Source organism: Callospermophilus lateralis, chromosome 5 (genome assembly GCF_048772815.1).
Source record: "Callospermophilus lateralis isolate mCalLat2 chromosome 5, mCalLat2.hap1, whole genome shotgun sequence".
Lineage (NCBI taxonomy): Eukaryota > Metazoa > Chordata > Mammalia > Rodentia > Sciuridae > Callospermophilus > Callospermophilus lateralis.
Window position 1 is genome coordinate 8,600,821 of NC_135309.1, and position 22,509 is coordinate 8,623,329.

Below are 22,509 nucleotides of genomic sequence, written 5' to 3' on the forward strand. Positions count from 1 at the left end.
AGCATTATTCTAATATGAGTTACTTCTTGATTTTGAATGTAATTGCAGCATATGAAGTTTTCACTACATTGTTTATATTCAAAGGGCTTCTCACTGTTATGGGATGACCACTCAGAAAACTCTCAAAGTCCAAATTTAAAGAAAATTTGAGAGTCTTTATTATCTGGCCAGAGACCCCTCACAGAGTCCAAGCAACCCTATGGGAGAACAGCTTCAAATTGTCTGTGGCCAGAGTATTTCAGGAAGAAAACCACATTCTACAGAATCTGCAAGTTGCAAACAAACAGGACAAGTGCTGAGAAAGCAGGGAGCAGAGCAAAAACAGACAACTACATCCTGGGTTCAAGAACATTTATGGGTTTACATCCTGTGCTCAAGTACAGAAAAACAAAAATTTTTTTTAGCATCTTAAAAATAACTTATATGAGAGTTCATAGAGGAGTTATAAAAATTGAGTCATTATGACTATACCAATCTATATTTGTCTATGGCTATGTTGATTTAACCTTATCTATATCTATGTTAACCAATTAGCCTATATTTATCTATAACTATACTGGCCTACTGATTTATCACCTCACACTGTTCTATATTTTATTTCCTGTGGCTTAAATCCTAAATCTTACAGTTACACGATTTACTACTATTACTTAGGCTTACTCCTGATGAACTTATGTTCTATGCTTATTTCTAACTTATTACAGGGCAGTTTAACATTATTCATCCCATAGTACTTATTTTTGTTAATTTTATCTTATTTATTCTGCTTATCAATATCTTATATCTAAAATCTATAATCTATATTGATTAGACTCAAACATAACACTCACCAGTGTGTCTGTTCTTGTATTTGAAGGTAGAAAGATCAATTAAAGGCTTTCACACATTTTGACAGCCATAATACTTCTATCCAGTATGAATTTATGATATGAAGCTGATAAGAATAAGTGAAACCTTTCCGGCATTGCTTACATTATACTTGCTCAGCAGTATAAGTGCATCTGCTCTTGAAGGTGAGTGGAAGTACTAAACTTTTCCAGACTGTTTACATTCATACAGGCTTTCTGCAGTATGAGTTCTCTGGTGTTTTCAAACTGAATTGAAATAAGCAAAGGGTGTACCACACTGTTTATATTCAAGAGGCCTCTCTCCAGTATGATTTATTTCATGTACATGAAGATAATCACAACTTGTAAATGTTTTGCCCTACTGTTTACATTCAAATGACTCTTCTTTAGAATAAATATATGTATGTAAAACCTACAGAAAGAAGTAAAGGCTTTCCTTGTATACATTCATAATGTTTTTTCCCATTATGAGTTTTCTTATGTATTTGAAGAAGCCAAACTACTGAAGTTTTTACCACAAAATTATGTCATAGGGCCTTTCTCCTCTATGAGATTGTTCACTTATATTTTAGGAAAAGGGAAAAAATATGAAAATTTTAATACATTATTTATCTTCATAGAGCTTCTCTCCAGGGTAAGTCTGTTCATGCACATGAAGATGAATGGTAAAACTAAGTTTGACCACAATGTTTACATACATGAGGCTTCTCTCCAGTATCAGTTTTTTCATGGGACCGAAAGCCATCAAATGAAGCAAAGCCTTTCCCATGTTGTTTACATTCATAGCATTCTTTCCTGTATGAATTCATTCATGTGGGTGAAGTGGAATGGACTGCGTGAAGGCTTTGCCACACTGCTTAAATTCATAGGGCTTCTCTCCAGTATGAGTTTAATTATGTATTTGAAGGTAAGAGGACCTAGTGAAGGCTTTCTCACTTTGTTTACTTTCATAGTTCTCATTTCCTATATAAGTTCATTCATGTGAGTGAAGCTGACTGAATGTAGCCAAACCTCTTTAAGGTTGTTTACATTCATATGGCTTCTTTCCTATATGAGTTCTTTCATGTTTGTGAAGCTGAGAGCTTAACACAAAGTCTTCCCCACATTGTTTACATTCATAGGGCTTCCTTACAGTATGAGTTATTTCATGTGAGTGAAGGTAACTGGATGATGCAAAGTCTTTCCCACATTGTTTACCCTGATAGGGCTTCTTTCCAGTTTCAGTGTTTACGTATTTGAAGGTGAGAGGACCAGGTGAAGGTTTTCCCACATTGTTTAATTCATAGAGCTTCTTTCCAATGTAAATCTGTTCATGCACATGAAGATAGGGGTAAAATAAAGGCTTTGTTTACATTTATTTATATTTGTATACATTTATATGAGTTTGTTCACATGTTTGAAGGGGAAAGGGCCAGGGGAAGGCTTTTCCACATTGTTTACATTCATAGGGCTTCTCTCCAATATGAGTTTGTTTATGTGTTTGAAGGGAAGAGGAAGAAGTGAAGGCTTTTAAACATTATTTACATTTATAGGGCTTCATTCCAATGTGAGTCTGTTCATGCACATGAAGATAAGTGGAACAACTAAAGGCTTTCCCACATTGTTTACATTCATAGGGCTTCTCTCCAGTATGAGTTCGTTCATGTATTTGAAGAGAAGAGGGCCAGGGGAAGGCTTTCCCACATTGTTTGCATTCATAGGGCTTCTTTATACTATGATATTTTTCATGTGAGTGAAGGTGACTGGAAGTAGCAAAGGCTTTCCCACATTGTTTACATTCATAGGGCTTTTCTACAGTATGAGTTTCTTCATGTGAACGAAGGTAACTAGATCTACCAAAGGCTTTCCCACATTGTTTACATTCATAGGGCTTCTCTCCAGTATGAGTTCGTTTATGTATTTGAAGGGAATAGGGCCAGCGGAAGGCTTTTCCACATTGTTTGCATTCATAGGGTTTCTTTATAGTATGAGTTTTTTCATGTGCATGAAGATGACTGGATGCAGCAAAGGCTTTCCCACACTGTTTACATTCATAGGGCTTCTCTGCAGTATGAGTTTCTTCATGTGAGGGAAGGTGACGGGATGTAGCAAACGCTTTCCCACATTGTTTACATTTAAAAGGCTTCTCTCCAGTATGAGTTCGTTTATGTATCTGAAGGGAAGATGGCCAAGCGAAGGCTTTTCCACATTCTTTGCATTCATAGGGCTTCTTTACCATATGAGTTTTTTCATGTGCGTGAAGGCGACTGGATGTAGCAAAGGCTTTCCCACACTGTTTACATTCATAGGGCTTCTCTACAGAATGAGTTTCTTCATGTGCACGAAGGTGACTGGATCTAGCAAAGGCTTTCCCACATTGTTTACATTTAAAAGGCTTCTCTCCAGTATGAGTTCGTTCATGTACTTGAAGGGAAGAGGGCCAGGGGAAGGTTTTTCCACATTGTTTACATTCATAGGGCTTCTTTAGAGTATGAGTTTTTTTATGTGAACAAAGGTGACTGGATCTAGCAAAGGCTTTCCCACACTTTTCACATTGGTAAGGATTCTCTCCAGTATGTGTTCTATCATACTTTCGAAGGGAACCGGAACAAGTTAAGTCTTCCCCAGGTTGCTTACTTCCATATATCTTCTCCCCAGTATGAGATTGTCCACATTTTTCAAAACTCCTGAAACAATTGAACTCTTTTCTGCACGTCAAATATCCATAAGGTCCATTGACATCATGCACTGACACTTGTCTTTGAACACTTGTGAGAGAAGTGAAGGATTTCCTGTTCTGTTTAACTTCATATGGCTTCCCTCCACACTCCTCATTCTTATATGATTTGTTTGCACAGTGAGATATGATATGCCTATTAAGGAAAACATAATATATGAAGATCTGTCCACACACAATGCTTTCACATAAACTTTCTACCAGAAATATCCTTTAAGACTAAGAGTTTGAGCCAGGCACAGTGGTTCACACCTGTAATCCAAGTGACTGAGGAGACTGAGGCAGAAGGATCTCGAGTTCAAATCCAGCTTCAGCAAAAAACGAGGTGCTAAGCAGCTCAGTGAGACCCTGTCTCTAAATAAAAACACAAAAATAGGGATGGGGATGTGGCTCCGTTGTCAAGTGCCCCAGAGGTTCAATCATGAGTACCAAAAAAACCCCCTAAGATATGGAATCTCACTGAGGGTTTTTTCCAAACTGAGCACCTTTTTTAAATTTGTTCCAGAGCCTACCATATGATTTCTGTATAAAAATTACAAGCACAGTTTATGGCTGGCTCATTAATACTCTTACATTTATTAACAGGCATTGGACTTACACTAATACCCATGTCAGGGAAAGTACTGGTTTTCTGTCATGTCTACACTGTATTCTGTTTGAAAGTCAATGTAACAATTACTTTGCAAAACTGCTCTTCCACAGCTGCTAATAAAGCAGTGCTATTAAATACAGGTTGTTAGCACCGTCAACAAGTCAATTAGTTTGAAAATACTAAACATGTATTTTACATTAAGGTTAATTTTGGTTGAAAAAAAAAAGAATAAACATTCTTCATATCATGCTTGTTTTGTTTGTAAAATTATAGGAAAAGCTAGAATTCCCTCAGGGCTCTGATTCCTCTTATGAGTACAAATTACCTTACATCTCTCCCAGGATTTGTGTTCTGATCTTCAACATTTTGGTCCTCCCATCTGTCTCCTAAAATGTAGACCCAGAACAGTCATTATGGATCATCGTGATTTCAGAATGCATTTGAGATTTACAATTTGGACAACTATCATGCACTAATAAAAAAGATGGAAAAAAGAAAAAAGACAGAATTATGATATTCATGCTGCTGAGTGCAATGACATTGGGCCCAATTTATTCCCCAGTTACTCCCTTTTCCACATTCCACATGCATGAGCAAAGTACACCTCCCAAGTGCTCTGTCTTTCATTATGTAATGAAACATCATCCTTACCTATAGAAGCCAGGTTTCTAAGTACTTCCTGCATCACATCTCTGTGGAGATTCTTCTGGGAAAGATCAAGCAGAGCCCACTCCTCCTGGGTGAAGTTCACAGCCACATCCTCAAAGGCCACTAAGGTCTAAAATATGCCACAAACATGTAGTGAAGACCAGGAGAGACTGACAACATGAGGGCTCTATTCTCAACATGTGAGATATTCTCACATTTCTGTGGTCTCCATATATTTATTTCATGATATGGTTTTTGAAACTTGTACTCTACATCTGCACTCACTTCCCAAACAAGCATTCCAATGGAATAGCTACTTTTCTATCTAGAAATGTAGCAGCAGAGCAAAAACACTCTTCTCCTTGTGGAGTCCAAGGAATAAGGCATGCTCCTGGGTCACCCCTAAGGTCTTTCTAGGGTGCATGTCTAATACATGGAATAATAAAGCCCTACTAACTCATGTGCAGAAGAGAACTAATATTAGTCCTCCTGACAGTAACTATTCTGAAAAATGCCTACTGACTAAGTGGTACTTTAGTGGGTAGGGGGAGCTAAGAATTTGGGAAGGATCATACCAAACTAAGAATTTACACTGAGTCAGAGTGCTTTAGAGGGTACATAAGCAACATAGGCCTTACTGAATGTTTGCTTACCTTCAGATATCCTGTTATTTTGTTCCACTCTTAAATTAGAACTTCAAGGATTAAAGTCCCCCAACCCCTCAAAAAGAAAAAAAAAAAAAAAAACCCTTTGAACAAAGAATCTCAGAGCTTCCCTAGTAGACAACATTTAATTGAAGTGGTCAAAACATAGAAACTGGGGATTAAGCTTATCCTGTGTGATAACACCAAGAAAATCAAATAGAATTTGTAGGTGCTTCATCAAGAGAAAATACTTGTCCAAGAACAATAAGAATTTTTTAAAAAAGTAATACCTATCAATATGTTCTAGACAGCAGACCTTTGGTTTATATAATATACAGTCATGTGCCACATAATAATGTTTTGGTCAAAGACATTTTTGGTTAATAATGGACTACATACACATGGTTATCAGTAGTAAAGAAAAAAGCAATGTGTTTGTAGGAATGACTGTACAAAAACACCTACTGCATGATCACCTTTGGTATTTTGTTGTGCAGGGCTGTAGCCTAGGAAGTCCTGAAACAACAGAGTCTAGGCATGTAATAGGCTGTTCCTTTTAGGACTCTGTAAATACACTGTGGTGTTTGTGCAATCATGAGGCAGCCTAAAGAAGAACATCCAGAATGTTAAGTGACACCTGACTATAAATAAGAAACTTTTAAATTATACTATTAAACACAGCATAAGATTAGCAGAAAGATGAACCAAAAGACAGACCAAGAGAAAAGAAAATTTCAAATTCATATGGAAATTGACTAAAGAGATAGAAGGTAATGTGGAGAAGTGGAAACATTCACATGCAAGTTAAAGTATGAGTCAAGGCTGGGCTCTCAGGCACATGCCTGTAATCCCAGAGTCTCGGGAGACTGAGGCAGGAAGATCATAAATTCAAAGCTGCCTTCAAAAAAAGCAAGGTGCTAAGCAACTCAGTGAGGCCCTGTCTCTAAATAAAATACAATATAGCGCTGGAGATATGGCTCAGTAATCCAGTGCCCCTGAGGTCAATATCAGGCACCAAAAAAAATAGAAAGAAAAAAAGAAAAAGATGAGTCAAGATAAACTGGTATCTAACTGAAAAAATGCATTGTTTTCCTCAATTCCATGGGCAGACATTAATTGATATTAGATTCTTCTATGAAAATAAAATTAAAACAACTTTTTTTGCTAGAAAAAAGGGGAAAACATTTTTACATAAGAATAGTTTTAAGGAAGAAGAATGGGAAATTCAAACTATTAAAATTATGTGGAATTAACAATGAGAATGAGTGGAGGAGAAGCCTGTAATCCATGGGACATCAGAGCGCCACAGCACATTGTGAGATGCATAAAAGCACAACTAAAATGGAAAATAGCCAGGAGGGGGACAGAAGGTGAAAGCCACATAAAAACGGTTACAAACTATCCGCAAAGTCTTACACAACAAAAACTAAAAAATACTTTTGAAGGAAGTGATGCATTTTAACGATAACTGGTATTTGCCAGCATACAGAATTGTAAATCTCCCCAAACATTAACCATGAAGTCAGTTCAATCACTTTCCAAATACCAAAGACATTTTTATACAAAAAGAAGAGGTATTCTTCTAATGTTCACATGAACTTGCAAGACACTCAACAGTGAAAGAAGAAGAAAAAAGAAGAAGCATAACACTTCGTAATTTCAAAATCTGCTCAAACTACAGTAACAAAGATAGAGCAGGTCACAGCACGGTCAGAGATCTGGAGGAAAGGCCCGAAGATCTGGAGGAGAGGCTTGTCCCAGGCCCAGAGATATGTGGTAAAGCACCTCGTGCTGTGGTTCCTTATTCACCAAAGCATGGCTCCAAAGCCCAACATCAGGGTACATATAGGCTTGAGGCTGCTACCACCACAAAACTGAGATATCGCCGCTTCTATCAAGGGACAACAATAAAGACCTGGTAAGACATCACCAAGGTCCCTGTAGTCCTGGCTGCACCAAAGGTATCTCTACAATAGGGGTGATAACAGTTATCCTGTTGCTGAGGTGACAGGGAGTCCTGCATGGGGTTCCCTATCTCTTGTTTCTCCTACTAATGATTACCCTCTCATTACTCACATAATCTATTACCTCCATACTCTCACATCCTACCTCATAAACATCTCAGCCAAGCCCCACCCTCTCTTCTACCATTAGAAACTGTAAACCATTACAGAAACCTATTGACTATATGGTAGAAGATAACCAAACTCATCATTTCTGATTATAGTGACAAAACTGTAAATATAAAAATAGAAGCTAACTGATCTATGGCTGCACATTAGGTACATTAAGTGTTATAATATTGATCTCCCCCTTAAAGGTGAGGTATTGGTAACTTATAGGAACACTATAAGACAATAGGAAAGAAGCTGTCATACCTCAGATCTACACATCAAGAGAGGAAGACACATAGATATCATAAAAAAAACCAACGGAGGAAAGTGCCCCAAACAAACCAAGATACCACAACAACAGGATCCATAGATAGCACCATAGATGATGTATCAGAGAAGGAGTTTGGAATATACATAACTAAAATGACCTGGGAATTAAAAGAACAACCTAAGTGAGCAGATACAGGCAAAAATCGATCACTCCAATAAAGAGATGAGAGAGCAAATATAAGTTGCAAGAGATTATTTCAAGAAAAAGATAAAGATACTGAAAAAAAAAATAAATCCTCAAAATGAAAGAAACATTAAGCCAATTAAAAAACTTGATAGCATCACCAACAGACTAGATCACTTGGAAATGAGAACCTCAGACAATGAAGAAAAAATATACAATCTTGAAAATACAGTTGGCCTCACAGTGAAGATAGTAAGAAATAGTAAGAAACCATGAACAGAATATCCAAGAATTATGGGATACCATCAAAAGACCAAATTTAAGATTTACTGGGATAGAGGAAGCTTCAGAGATTCAAACCAAAGGAATGCACAATCTCTTAAATGAAATAATAGCAGAAAATTTCCCAAGCATGAAGAATAAACTGGAAAATCAAATAAAAGAGGCCTATAGGACACCAAATGTATAAAATTACAACAGATCTACAACAAGACACATCTGTTCTAATTTACAACAGATCTACAACAAGACACATTATAATGAAAATGCCTAGCATACAGAAAAAGGTTAGAATTTTAAAGGCTACAAGAGAGAAAAATCACATTGCCTATAAAGGAAGACCAATTTGGATCTCAGCAGATTTTTCAACTCAGACTCTTAAAGCTAGGAGATCCTGGAATAACATATACCAAGTTCTAAAAGATAATGGATACCAACCAAGAATCTTATATCCAGCAAAATTAAGCTTCAAATTTGATGATGAAATGAAAACCTTCCATGATTAAAAAAAAAAAAAAAAGCTAAAAGAATTTACAGCAAGGAAGCCTGCACTACAGAACATTGTAGGCAAAATATTCCATGAGGAGGAAATTAAAAACAATGATGAAAATCTGCAAAGGGAAGAACTACAATAAAGAAAAAGCCAACCAAAGGAGGAACCAAGTCAAGTTAAATATCAAAAATAAACAAAAATGACCTGTAATACAATTCATGTCTCTTTCAACTCTTTTTGATAAATGTTTACACATAAAAATTTTAAGTACGATATCATTTAATTTTTCAAGTTTTTGTTTATCTCATATTTTTTGTTTTCCATTTCTCTTCACAAAGTTATACAAATATGTTCTTTAAAAGATTTAGTATTTTATATGTTATATTTTAATATATAATTAATCTGGCATTATATATACAGTGCCTGTGATATGAGATGAGGTATATTTTACTTTCTTATAATTTAAAATCCAGTAGTCAAGATTTAAGGATGAAAAAGATCAATCAAAGTAAAAATTGTTTAATAAGGTATTTATAAAAGATAAGGGCAAGATTGAGGGAAACTAACAAATTTTGTGAAGCACCTTTCCTTCTGTAAACTTGGAGAGGTAGGAGGTGAAAGAAGAGACAGCCATTATGAAAAACTTGTAGGAGAAGGTGACCTAACTGAAGCTATTCCTACCAAAAGCATGTAGAAATCAACTCACAGTCTAAAAGAGTCTTATAGGGAGAATAAAGCACCATGCTCTACTCTTGTATATTCTAAATTCATCTCTTGGTGTCCCTCTCTGATGGAACTCAACAAGAAACCACATCACAAGGGGACTTATCATGCAGCCTACATCATGAATTGCTAAAAGGAGAAAGATGAAGAAAGGAGCCATATGAGGCCAGTGAGTATCTGAAATGTGTCTACTCTAAATTGAGGTGTGCTATGTGTTAAATAGACATTTGATTCCACAGAATTACTAGGACAAAGAAATGAACATGAAATATCTTACTAACAATTATTTTCCTTGCAAATTATGTTGGTAATCCATTGGGTTAAATGAAAATATATTAAAATTAATTTATCTAAAGTAAAGGAGAAAAGGTAACATTCTGTATCTTGACTGTTCTATGTATCTATCTATCTATCTATAGTCATTTTTTATATTTGTGTTATCAAAATTCATATAAATATAAAACTAAATAGGGCAAATTGTACCATATATTTAAAGTCAACAAACACGACTTTAAAAAGAAATCTAGGTCGTGAAGTATCTTAACAGGATTAGGCACATACTAACCACCTGATAAATAATGGCTATTATTATGAGTCATTAAAACACCAGCATCGAACACACCTGTAATCCCAGCGGCATGGGAGGCAAAGGCAGGAGGATCCAAAGTTCACAGCCAGCCTCAGCAATTCAGCCAGGCCCTAAGCAACTCAGTGAGACCCTGTCTCTAATAAAATTCAAAATGGGGCTAAGGATGTGGCTAAATGCTCAACTGTCCCTGAGTTCAATCCCTGGTTCCCCCAAAATAAATAAAACAAAGATAGATAGATAGATAGATAGATAGATAGATAGATAGACAGACAGACAGACAGATAAAAACAACCAGCATCAAGTTGTTTCATAGTTGGGTAGGGAGGGGGAGCATGGGAGCAACAGACAAAAACTAGACAGGGAAAAGGGGAAGGAGGAGAAGGAAGGGGGCAGGGGGGTTAGAAATGATGGTGGAATGTGATGGACATGATTATGCAGAGTACATGCATGAAGACATGAATAGTGTGAATATACTTTGTATACAACCACAGATATGAAAAATTGTGCTCTATATGTGTAATATGAATTGTAATACATTCCGTGTCATATACAACAAATCATAATAAAAAGAAACTTAAAACAAACAAAGACATAGTAGCACAGGTTTAAATGCAGACACATACGGCAATGGAGGAGAATAGGGGACCCAGGAAGTGCTGACCCATACAGAAGGAGCCAGATCTTTCCAAGGATAAAGAACCCTGGGGAATAAATGGCTGGAAAAACTGTATGTTCACATCAACACCAGAAATCAGACCCCACCTCACAGCACATGCATACTTGAAATCTACATGGAACAAAGTCATGAAGTAAGATGTGAGCCTCATGATTCCTACAAGAAAACACAGAGCACACGTCTCACAACACTGAATTTGGAAATGGTTTCTGGGATATTATATCATCTATGAGATTCATGAAAGAATAGGTAAACTTAATTTCACCAAAAATACCTTCAGTCCTGTCATTGCAGCAATGAGGCTGGAACTACGGATGCCATGCTAAGTGGAAGAAGGCAGCACAGAGGGACACACTGCGTGTCCTCACTCACACAGGGAAGCTGCCAGCTGATGTCACAGAAAGCACTGAGTACTTACCAGATGTGAGGAAGAGAGGAGAGGGGACAGCAGGACTGGGGGAGGAGGCTGGGTCTCAGGTGACAGGATACACTCAGAGGAGCCAGCACTTCTGCTCTCTGTCACAGTAGGGTGGCCACGGTGTACAGTATGCCACTGTGGTTTTCATAATTCAGCTGGGGAGCAGTCCACAGACACCAAGAAATGGCAGATGTTAACAGATGGAAGAGCTGATGCCCTGATCTGATCATGGCACACTGGAACAGGTGCGTGACTAGCTCACTGCTCCTCATCCATTATGTGTAACTTAAAAGTGCATCAGCATAGAAAGGAAAAATGGTGTCCCCCATGGACACCATCTGAAGAGTAAAATGGCACCCCAAGGAATTGTAGAAAATACCTGTGCATCAAGCCTCTGGAGAGGTGTTCATACCTGGAATGAATGAAGAATAAGCCACCGACAACGCTCAACCCATCTTCAGGGCATAAACACACACATACCTGGCAAAGAATACAACACCCTGAAGAAAGCCACAGGGATCTAGAAAATGTGAGGCTCCACTGCAGGATGAAAGGCTCCCACCATGACAAAAAGAAAAAGTCAAGGAAGGCTGCTCTCACCACTTCTGACAACACAGCAGAGGTGCTCCCAGGGAAGCCAGGAAGAACACTAAGGTATTCCAGACTTCAGGGACAACTCACACAGCCCCAAACACTGAGCAAAATCAAGGATTTCGCCAAGCACACAGAGGTGGGCACAGGCTCAGGCTCAGACCCAGACACATTCGTCGGAAGACACAGCAGCCACAGGCACCAAGATGGGAGGAGACAGCACACTCTGCGCCCTGCACCACCTCTCTTCCCATCAACAGCGAACACCAGACATGGTGCCCAATGACTGGTTTTGCTGGATTCCTGCTCCCTAAAACCTCTACTGCAAGTGGAAAGGGACATCGAATGGGCTTTCATCACTGCAGCGCCTACCAGAAAGCCTGCTACAGGGCGGAGATCAGTACCTGAGAAGTGGTGGGGCTCTGACACACACAAAGGCACAGAGGGAGGCCTTCCACAAATGTCCTCACAGCCCACATCCACTCAACTTTCACAGGTTTAAGTGACCAAGCCCATCTCCCATGTCACAACTGTGGCTCCAGGATCCCAAATCACTTCACAAAGTTGGGGTAATACAAGTGATTTCACAATGGAGGTTCACATGAAATCCTTTACTGCAAAGTTTACAGTAGAAATACAAATGATTTTGAAAACCTGTAAACACCTAAGAGGTAGATCTGTTCCCAAGGTCAGCAGTAAAAAATTAATACACAAATTTCAATAAAAATCAATTTAAAATAAAAAGTCAACTTCTGTACACATGAAATACTGAAATGCAATTAACACAAAACTTCATTTATAATAGCACCACAAGAATAAATATAGAATAATAACATAAGAACATACAATACATACATAATAACTAACACAACAGAAAAGTATAAAACTTATTTCCTAAATTGCAACACTTGTTGGAAGAAGCTCAAGATCCAAACAAAAGAAAAACCATCCCATGCTCATGGACCAAAGTTTTAACATTATTAATGTGGTGATACCCCCAAAAGAATCTACAGATTCTATTTACCAATGAAATCCTAAGTGAAGATTTCTTTTTAGAAATTGAAAACATCATATGACATTGCAAGGGAGCGAGAATAGCAAAAAACTGAAAAAGAGAAGAGCACTTTGACTAGCACGTCATGAGCACAAAACTTACTTCAAGTCAACAGTAATCAAGGGTGCAGTAATCACACCAGGAACACCATGTAGATGATGAATGACAACAGTTGTGGGGAGCAGGAGGTCACCAAAACAGCAGTGGAGCAGCTCCACATAGAAACCCAGGAAAACCTGCAGGACCACTGTGATGCTACAACAGCATCAAATCTCACATAACTGCAGGATGCACCTCAGTGAAACCCGGCTGGAAGCTTCGCGGAGGTCTTACCTGTCCTTGCTGCAAACCCGGGGACTCGGCACCATCCTGCAGACAGCAGCCGGAGTGCCCAGTGTAACATCAACACGCTACAGTGGCAGTCATCACAATCTACAATATGCACAGTATTGAGCCAAACCAGGTGCCCATCAACAGATAAAAGGATAAAGAACATGTGGTACACAAACACAATGGAATTTCACTCAGTGCTAAAGAATGAACTTATGCCACTGGGATGAAAATGGGTGGAACTGGAAGACAACATACTTAGTGCAAAAAGTGAGAGCCAGAAAGCCAGCTGTTGAATGTTTTTTCCCATATGTGGCAGCTAGAGCAGAATCAGGGAAGAAGTGGGGTATGAGGGATCTCATGAAAATAGAAGAGAGACCAATACAGTAGACCAAGGAGACTGAGAGAAAGGGAAGAGGGTCAGGAAAATAGAGTAAGAGTGGAATAAAACTGAACAAATTATGCTGTGTGCATGTAGGAATATATAACAGAAAATTCCATTATGTTTATCTACAAGGCATTAATTTGAAAAAAAAAACTATAAATAAATAGGAGGAAGGCCAGTAACATAGAGGAAAGGAAACAGGAAGATAGTAGGAGAGAGAAAGAGGAGTTACTGGCATCTGAAGTGGAGAACATTGCATCCCATGCTTGCATGTTATATAAAAAGTGAACCACAACATTAGCCAGGCACAGTGGTGCACAGCTGCAATCCTAGCAACCCAGGAGGCTGAAGCAGAGGATGAAAGTTTGAGGTGACCCTCAGCAAAATAGAAAGGTCCTAAACAATTTACTGAGACAGTCTCAAAATAAAAAACACAAAGGGCTGGCAATGGGGCTCAGTGGTAAAGAGTTCATTCAATCCCCGTTGGCAAAGAGATAAATAAATAAAACAAACCCCAATATTATGTATAACTAATCTACTAATAAAATCAGAAAGAAAATAGAAAGCCAAAGAAGGGTATAATTTGAGAAAATACCAGTGTAAGCAATGCCCTGGGTATGACACTCAATACCACAAAGGACATGAAAAAGACACCATAACCTATTAGGGACTTTTTTTCCTAAATTCCCAAAATATGTCCAATGAATGAAATGATGACATAGAAAAGACTTTTCAAAAAACAGAATATTTCACCTTGCTCACCTCTGAATAAATACATTTCACATTTAAGGAAAACCTGAGTCTCAAATAAGGAAGCATTCATTTCAAAGTGAGGAACACAGAAAAGGCTGGGGCTGAGGGAGCACAGATGTCTCAGGCTCAAGGAGCAGGTAAGGTCTCTATGAGCTGGGCATCCTCCCACCTAGTCCTGCTCACTGAAACACTCCATGATCCAGGAGTCCTGGACCATGACTCCAGTCTATGAGGCTTTTCAGGTTTGCATAGCACTGCACTGGGGTGGGTGGTCCTTATGCTCTGGAAGAGTTTTCCTCCTTCACAACTGTGAGAGAATGCAAGGGCAGGAATCACTGCTGACCTGGCCCCTGAGTACCAGCATCCACAGGCTCATTGTCCACCTGTCTCCAAGGGATGGGAACAGGGCTTGGGGGAGACAATATCCCTAGGAGGGATCTGTCTAGATGAGGCCTGTTCCATCACATTCCTCAGCCAATGGGCCCCCCAGCTACTCTCCTGAGAGTCTGTACCCCATACCTCAGGTTGCCCTTTAGAAGGAGGTGACCTAGGGCCTAAAATTCACTGCACCCTGCAGGACACAGGGCAGCTTTTGGTATCCAGAGGTAGCCCCAGAAAAGGACAGGACAGTGGCTTAAGAAACAGGACCCTAGAAGAGTACAAAAGAAACTCCTACACAAAGACATCCTGGCATCTCTGGTGGGGAAGGTAAAGGAAGAGAGACAGGAAGTCGTTTCACAGTGGAACTCTGGGTGACTCTGCTCTGCTCTCACCACAGGGCAAACTCATCAACAGAAGACATATCTTTGAGGCTGTGCCCACTTGAATGTAGTGTGAGGAGCAGAAAGTTGATAATGCTATGAGCTGGAGAAGAATGTGGATTCCAGCAATGTCATCAAAGAGCAGAAATTTTAAAGATCTACTGAGAGCCCTAGCAGGCCCTAGATGAGGGAAAGCAGGGTGACTCCTGGGGAAAGAAGGACAGGGACCCCTCAAACCAGCATCCTTCACACAGGAGACCCACACCCGAGGCAGGATCCATGAGGTCCTCTACCTTCACTGCACACTAAGGGGCTGGGACTGAGGTCCAGCTGGACATAGAGGGTTCTTCAAAGATCAGGCAGACCAGGCAGCACACTGGGAACCCACCATGGACCAGCCCATACCATGAGCTGAAGGCATCAAGGGCTGAGCTGTAGCAGCATCTGACTCAGGTCTGGCTTGGCTGACTTTGGAGCTGACAGTTGGTAGGCCAGAGTCCAGCCACAAATGGTTCCCACCAGTTCTAAACAGCCCACCTTCCCCCGCCCCACCACCCCTGTGATCTGACTTGGCCCCACACACTCACCACTTCCTGCCTTCTGAGGAGACCAGACATCCTTCCTATGGATCTCAGCAGGTGTAGGTCACAGGGAGACAGATCTGAGACACAGCCACGTGGGCCTCATGCAGCAGAAAAGACACAGTCCTGGAGATACATAGGGTGAGAGATGAAGGCCTCTGAGACTGTGGAAGACCACTCCCTCCCACCAGCTGCCTGCTACCTGCCCGGGGTTCATAAGACCCCTGCATACCCCAGCCACATATACAAACTTGGGGCCCTGAGTGACAGGAGATATAGCCGAGTCCTGGGTAAATAGGCCAGAAGGACAGAGTCTTGGCAAAAGTCCTTCTCAGACAGCATTTCCTCCCTGCAAGGGGACCTGCCCCATCAGGGGGACATTTCCACTTAGGCAGGGCTGAGACAGCTCTCCACAGCCAGCTCTGTTGTCTTCCTGCTCCTCTGGGCACAGAAACACAAGCATGTGTGAGGAATTACAGCCTTGGTGTCCAAGGCAGCCAACCCTGACCTCAGAGAAGGTAGGTGCCAGGTCTGGCCAGAATGGAAGGGAGAGAGACAGGCATCCATCACTTGAGAAGAAGCCAAGGTTGCATGGCTAAGGCCTCCTCACACTTTCACTCTCAATCAACTCTTTTTCACCCAAGAAAATAAAAAGACAATCCGGAAATACAATTAGTAAGTGCATGAAAAACTAATTATATGGTAATAATAAAAAGAATTCAATGAATGGAAAAGCAAGCCCTTGAACCACCTCATGTAAGGAGCCTGCTTCGCCCACAGTACAGAATGAAAACCCACTTGCAGAGAGGTAAGCACATTCCCAAGTTGGGAGCCAGGTTCTGACAGCTGGCCCGTGGAGGGCTCATTCCTTGGTGGCCAGGAGGGGACAACTAAGTATTTCTCTCTTGAAACCCATCATGCCCCCTGTCCTATAGGTTTTCTGAATAAGAAGACAAAGAAATTCCAAAGGAAGAGATTGATACACTCACATCTATGAAAAATGAGGCTCCTGCATGAAACAACAATCAGGTACAAGAAGGTTGCCCTACCTCAGGGGAAATGTCTACAGTCTTTACAAAGAAAAATAAATTCATGTTGAGGGAATATTAAAGGAAAGAAGAAATTACCTCACAAACTAATTAAATTTGAATTGAGTTTTAACTGAATTAAATTTTAGAAAATTACTGAAAACCTTTCCAAGAACATGAAAATACACAAAAAATGCTCATAGAAATAGTATTCAGTAAAAAGCAATGTACATCCACATGGAAGTAAACAAGAACAGACATGTATTAGAGATATACACACAAGGATTAAAGGCCAGAAAGCTGATCCATTTAGTGCAATGTAGTTTATCCATAATCAATAGCCTGATGATTTTCCAATGTATACAACATAAAGTGTGCATACTTAGGGGCCAAATTTTTAAAAAGGATGGAATTATCAAGAACATAAAAATTACACTCAAAACAAGTCAGGGTCCCAAAGCAGAAACAGTGGAGGGACCTGGGGGAACCACAGCCTAAAACAGCAACATGAGTCTAACCAACTGAGACAGAGACCACATACTACATGTTACGGTTCCACAGTAATAGAGTACTAATGGTAACACAAAGTTATTGAAAACTCAAATAAGACAAAACCAAGTAACATTCTGCTTCCTCACACATGGGTAAACAACCAGGAATGATAGAAAGAATCGGCACTGTCCGCATCTCCAGGCAGAGGTAGCAGAGACCAGGGCAGCCTGCCCAGGGCAAAGTCATCTCTATTTGGGTAGGGATATATGGGAGTTTAGAATCTGACTTCACTGAGCATTAAAAATATATTTTAAAAGGCTGGGGATACAGCTCAGTTGGTAAGGCCTCACATGCACGAGGCCTTAGTTTGAATCCCCACCAGCACCACACACATATACACACATACACAATTATATCAAGAACTCTCAGTTCTTCTTTACATCAAATTACTCTATCCAAATAAATGTTAACCAAGAACATAAAAATACTAAGTTCAATGAAGAAATGAAATTCCTGTCCAAGTATGGTAGGGCACACCTATAATCCCAGCAGCTACTGAGGCTGAGGCAGGAGATCATGAGTTAAAGTCGGCCTCAGCAAAAGGGAGGCACTAAGCAACTCAGTGAGACTCTGTGTCTAAATCAAAAAATACAAAAAAAAAAATATTTTTAAAGGTGTTGAGGATGTCGATCAATGGTTGAGTGCCCCTGAATTCAATCCCCAGTACCCTAGAAGGGGGAAAAAAAAGGTTCCTAAGTACTTGGGGGAAAACTGGAATTTTGTGGCAGTAAGAGTTGATAAAGGTTACATCAGAAGCAAGCTCAGATAAGCAGCCTGTCACCCCCAGTTCTCCAGGAACCCCGCTTGGTAGCTAAACACATTCCCAAGCATGGGGACAACTCTCACAGTGGATGCAGTCTAGGTTGCTCCTCCTAGGGAATGAGGAAACCTGAGCAGCTGGACATTTGGTTCTGGAAGGTCACTGTGCTCTCCTCTCCCCAGAGTGAAATGTTCCATCCTGCAGGACCTCAGTGGTCACTGACACCCAAGCATCCACCAGCAGGCACATGAGGGCCCTTACCTGTGAGGCCTTTTCCCTGAAACCCCTTCTGACACCTAAAACGTGAGTTTGATGAACACCAATCCATTCTCCAAAACCACTGGTCATTCAACAATTAATTCTGATACCACTAGGGTCAGCACAAACCCTGGTTCAGGGTCAGCTCCACTGCCCCAGTATGGATGCCAGGTGCAAGGCAGCCAGCCACACTGCTGCGAGCAAAGAACTACAAACTGGGGACTTCCATCGCCCCGCCCCCCCAAGTTCAATGATTTGATTTTAGCAAAACACATGGCTTACATTCAGCTTACTATAAAGGACACAGCTTAGGATTGGCCAAAATAAAAAGATATGTAAAAAAAATGGAAGAGTCAAAGAGAATTATGGGAAAGATCTATGAATGAAGAAAACCTCTTCCTTTGCATTCTGCTATAGCAATTCTGCACAGAGACCCCTTTCCCATACTGACTTTGAAGATGCTCCCCTTTTTAAAAAAAATAATAAATTTATTTTATTTATTTATTTTTATGTGGTGTTGAGGATCGAACACACTGCCTCACAAATGCCAGGCAGCACTCTACCACTGAGCCACAATCTCAGCCCCATAAAGATGCTCCCTTTTTAACTCAGAAACCCTCTGATACTAAAAATCCCTCCCCTATTTTTTTCCCCCTCATAAGCAATTAGGGGAACAGTTTTCTCTTCAGGAATCAGAATAAATACTTGTTAATCAAACTTGACTCAAGTTTCCCTCCTTCCTCCAGGACCCTGAACTCTGACCCACTGGCACCTGGAGACAACATAGGACCCTTCTTCCTGGTGCCTCTTAAGAACAGGCTAACTCCTCGCTGTCCTCCCCTCCAGCTTCTTCCTAACCCTGTTTGCCCGTCTCTACGAAGCAGCCCTTTTCTGCAGGAGCTGTGGGTGCTTGCAGAGCTCACCTGTGGTTCTCCCCGCTCCTGCTCCTTTAGATAAGTTGCTTCTCACCCAAATCTGCACTTGTTTCATTGCACACTCTGGGATCAATACACACCCTCAGAAAGGGGCTCCCTTTAGCCTTTCCATCCAGTCCCCCACCACATCTGCCTGAGGATCCCCAGCTTTCCAGAGCTCTGTAGCTTTTCCATATAAGGGAGCCTTCCAGGGTTGGTGGGAGCAGCCTGGGCCTCTGCAGGAAAGGCTGCCCAGAAAGCTCTGACTGGACCTTCAATGACCTCCTTTTGCAGAAGGAAGTCTGGCCTTGGGTTACAGTCACTGGGATCAAGGATCTCTTCTTCTCAGTCAAGTTTTCTTTTTTTAACATTTATTTATTTATTTATTTATTTATTTTTATGTGGTGCTGATGATCGAACCCAGGGGCCTCACATATGCTAGGTGAGTGCTCTACCGCTAAGCCACAACCCCCAGCCCCTCAGTCAAGTTTTCAATCACTCAAACTTTATGTCTGTGTTTATAGGAGGAACAATTTTAAACACTCACATTTAAATACTTCAACAGGAAAATCAAAATTATTCCTTTTCAGACAATAAACATGTTACTCAATGCTATATCCAATATAATATTTGATAATCATAACAGGTGACTATTATTAGGAATTAACTAGTTTTGGTCAACAGAATCAGTGTTAAACATTCACCTGCGTTCACAGGGTACAGAACAGACCCAGCCACTGCCAAACCACTGCAAACTACAGGAGTGGATGTTTTGGTGAATCTTTGTAATGAGCCAATTCATCTACCACAATGGATTGGGGAAATATACTCACTTTCTGCAATCATATTAGAAGAAATCTTCCCTGTTTCTTTTCCCAGATAGCATCCAAAAGGCCAAGCCCTGGAATTATATTTTAAACCACTCTTCCATCCCCATTGCAAAAAAGAACACATCTAAAGGGAGAAAAAAAAATGTACATAAAAATTTTTGACTAGCCAGGTGCTATAGTGCAGGCCTGTAATCCCAGTGACTCCAGAGGACGACATAAGAACCCAAGTTCAAAACCAGCCTCAGCAATTAGCAAGGCCTTCAGCAACTTAGTGAGGTTGAATCTTTGTGATAAAGATACCAACTTCTTGGGGCTGGGATTGTAGCACAGTGGGGAAGCACTGCCTTGCAAGTGTAAGGCACTGGGTTCGATCCTCAGTACCACACTAAAATAAATTAAGATACTGTGCCCATCTACAACTTAAAAAAAAAAAAAATATATATATATATATATATATATACACACACACACACACACACACACATATATATATACACACACACGCACACACACAACAAATTGATATATACATATATACAATTTCTCTACCACACTTTCATCTGGAAATGCACGCATTTCTGCAACCACACTGAAATAGAGGTTTTCACTGATTCTATTCCCAGGTATCATTCCCAAAGCAAAGGCCTGCAGTTCTAATTTAAATTTGCAACATGCTCCCCTGCAAAAAAATAGAAATCATCCAAGAAATGCAGTAAACTCATTCTGGGGAAGAAAAACAGTATGTAAAAATTTTTAGAGAGGGGAATGTAAGACCTAATATTTGTTCCATTTGTCACCAGGCACATCCTCCCAACCCCCACCTGCTGCTGAAGAGCTTTGTAGCATTTTGCTCCACCTTGCTGGGATCAGTTTCCCCTGCTCTTTGGGATAACTGTTTTCCTTCAAAGCTCTGAGTGCATCCGGAGGGCAGGAACCATGTCTGTCATGTTACCTGAACACCAGCATTTCAATGCCAGACCTGGATATCTCCAGCTGCTCCCCTGAGAGGCTGCACCCCACACCTCAGGCTGCCCTGTAGGAGGAGGTGACCCAAGGTCTGAAATTGCCTGCACCCTGCAGGGTACAGAGTAGCTGTGGGTAACTTGCAGCAACACCAGAAAAGAACAGGGCAGTGATTGAAGACATAGGTCACAATGTGGTGGCCAAAGGACACCTATGCCCAAAGACAAAACACGTCCAAGATAAAGGGAGGCATAAGTACCTTTTAAACACAAGTTCCAGGTAATTCCTCTCTGTTTTCCACTCCTGGGAAATGTTTACCCATATTTTTAAAATAAAATATTTTAAACGTGCCATTCATTAATAGGAGAAACTACCACAATTAAAACACTATGAAACAAATAGTTGGCAAAGTATGCACTGGAGGGTGCAGCTGGCATCTGGGAATGCGGGAGGGAACTGGAATTTCAGGTTTCTGCTGCCAGTCTTGGAAGGAGCCAGGCTTTGAATGGAAAATGGACTTGATACCCTGTTTCCTGCACATTTAGGAGTATGTGTCTGTAGGATGCACAGGTTAATCCTGGGGAGAAACAGGGACAGACGGGGACCCCTAAGGCTAACACAGTCAGAACACACCTGAGTCCAGAATCGTGACACCTTCCCCTGCTCACCACACACCCTGGGAGCATCAGGCCACATGAGCTGGCCAGAGCTGACCCAGGGATGTCGCCAACAGGAAGACGAAATAGAGGACAAGGATCTGTTGCCCAGCCCACCCATAGGACAGGGGCCCAGGGCGACCTGCCACAGAGAACTCGGCCGCGCTCTGCAGCTTACCTTAGGGACACACCACCAAACTCACGCGCAGATCCAGGATCCAGGGCCACCCGCCAACGCAGACTCGAGCACGCTCCGCAGCTAACCTCAGGGACCTGTCATCCAACCCATCCCGCGGGCCCAGGCCACCCGACAGTAGGGAATCCGCCCCACGCTCCGTAGCTCACACGCACTCGGGTCCCCAAGGCAGGTGGTGATCGGGTCCCGCCAGTCCTGGCCGCACACTCACCTTTTTGGGCCACCGGGGTGACCCGCCGTCCTCCGGAGGAATATCCCGGGTACCCGAGCTCGTCGGGGACTCAGGCTAACGCGGAGAACCTGGGAATTCGGGAAGACGCGGAAGCAGTGGGCGAAGAACTCAGCGAGCAAAGGAGGAAAACCCCGCGAGAATGCGGAAGCCCGCCCCTCCCCGCCTTCTGCGCACCTCATTGGACAGTTCCTCCCCGGCGCCCCCGATTGCCAGGCTCCGCGCACCGCCCTAGTCTTGAGTGACAACTTACGTTACCCAATCGGTGCTGTAATAGGCCCGAAGACAGGTTCTTGGTCCAGCCCCCTTTCCAGACGGGACTTCCTTGTAGAGCCGGGACCTGAGCGCGGCAGTAGCTCTAGGATCCCACCGGGAGTGGAAGGCAGGATCTGAGGAGCGCCCTGGGTTGCTCCGCGGCGCCCGCCCAGTCCGCAGCTGTCCTACTGAGAGCTTCCCATTTAGCCAGCTGGCGTC

At 41.4% G+C, this 22,509-nt stretch overlaps 1 protein-coding gene across 1 annotated transcript; it reads right to left on the reverse strand.

Moving 5' to 3' along the window:
• Positions 1-1,128: 1,128 nt before the first annotated feature.
• Positions 1,129-22,117, reverse strand: LOC143399554 (uncharacterized). The gene is made up of 7 exons (XM_076856285.2): positions 22,018-22,117; positions 19,995-20,115; positions 15,656-15,775; positions 4,808-4,934; positions 4,482-4,542; positions 3,817-3,918; positions 1,129-3,700 (listed from the first exon to the last, which is right to left on the reverse strand). The coding sequence occupies exons 3-7, from the start codon at positions 15,683-15,685 to the stop codon at positions 2,365-2,367; spliced, it is 1,656 nt and encodes a 551-aa protein (XP_076712400.2). The 5' UTR covers positions 15,686-15,775; positions 19,995-20,115; positions 22,018-22,117; the 3' UTR covers positions 1,129-2,364.
• Positions 22,118-22,509: the final 392 nt, after the last annotated feature.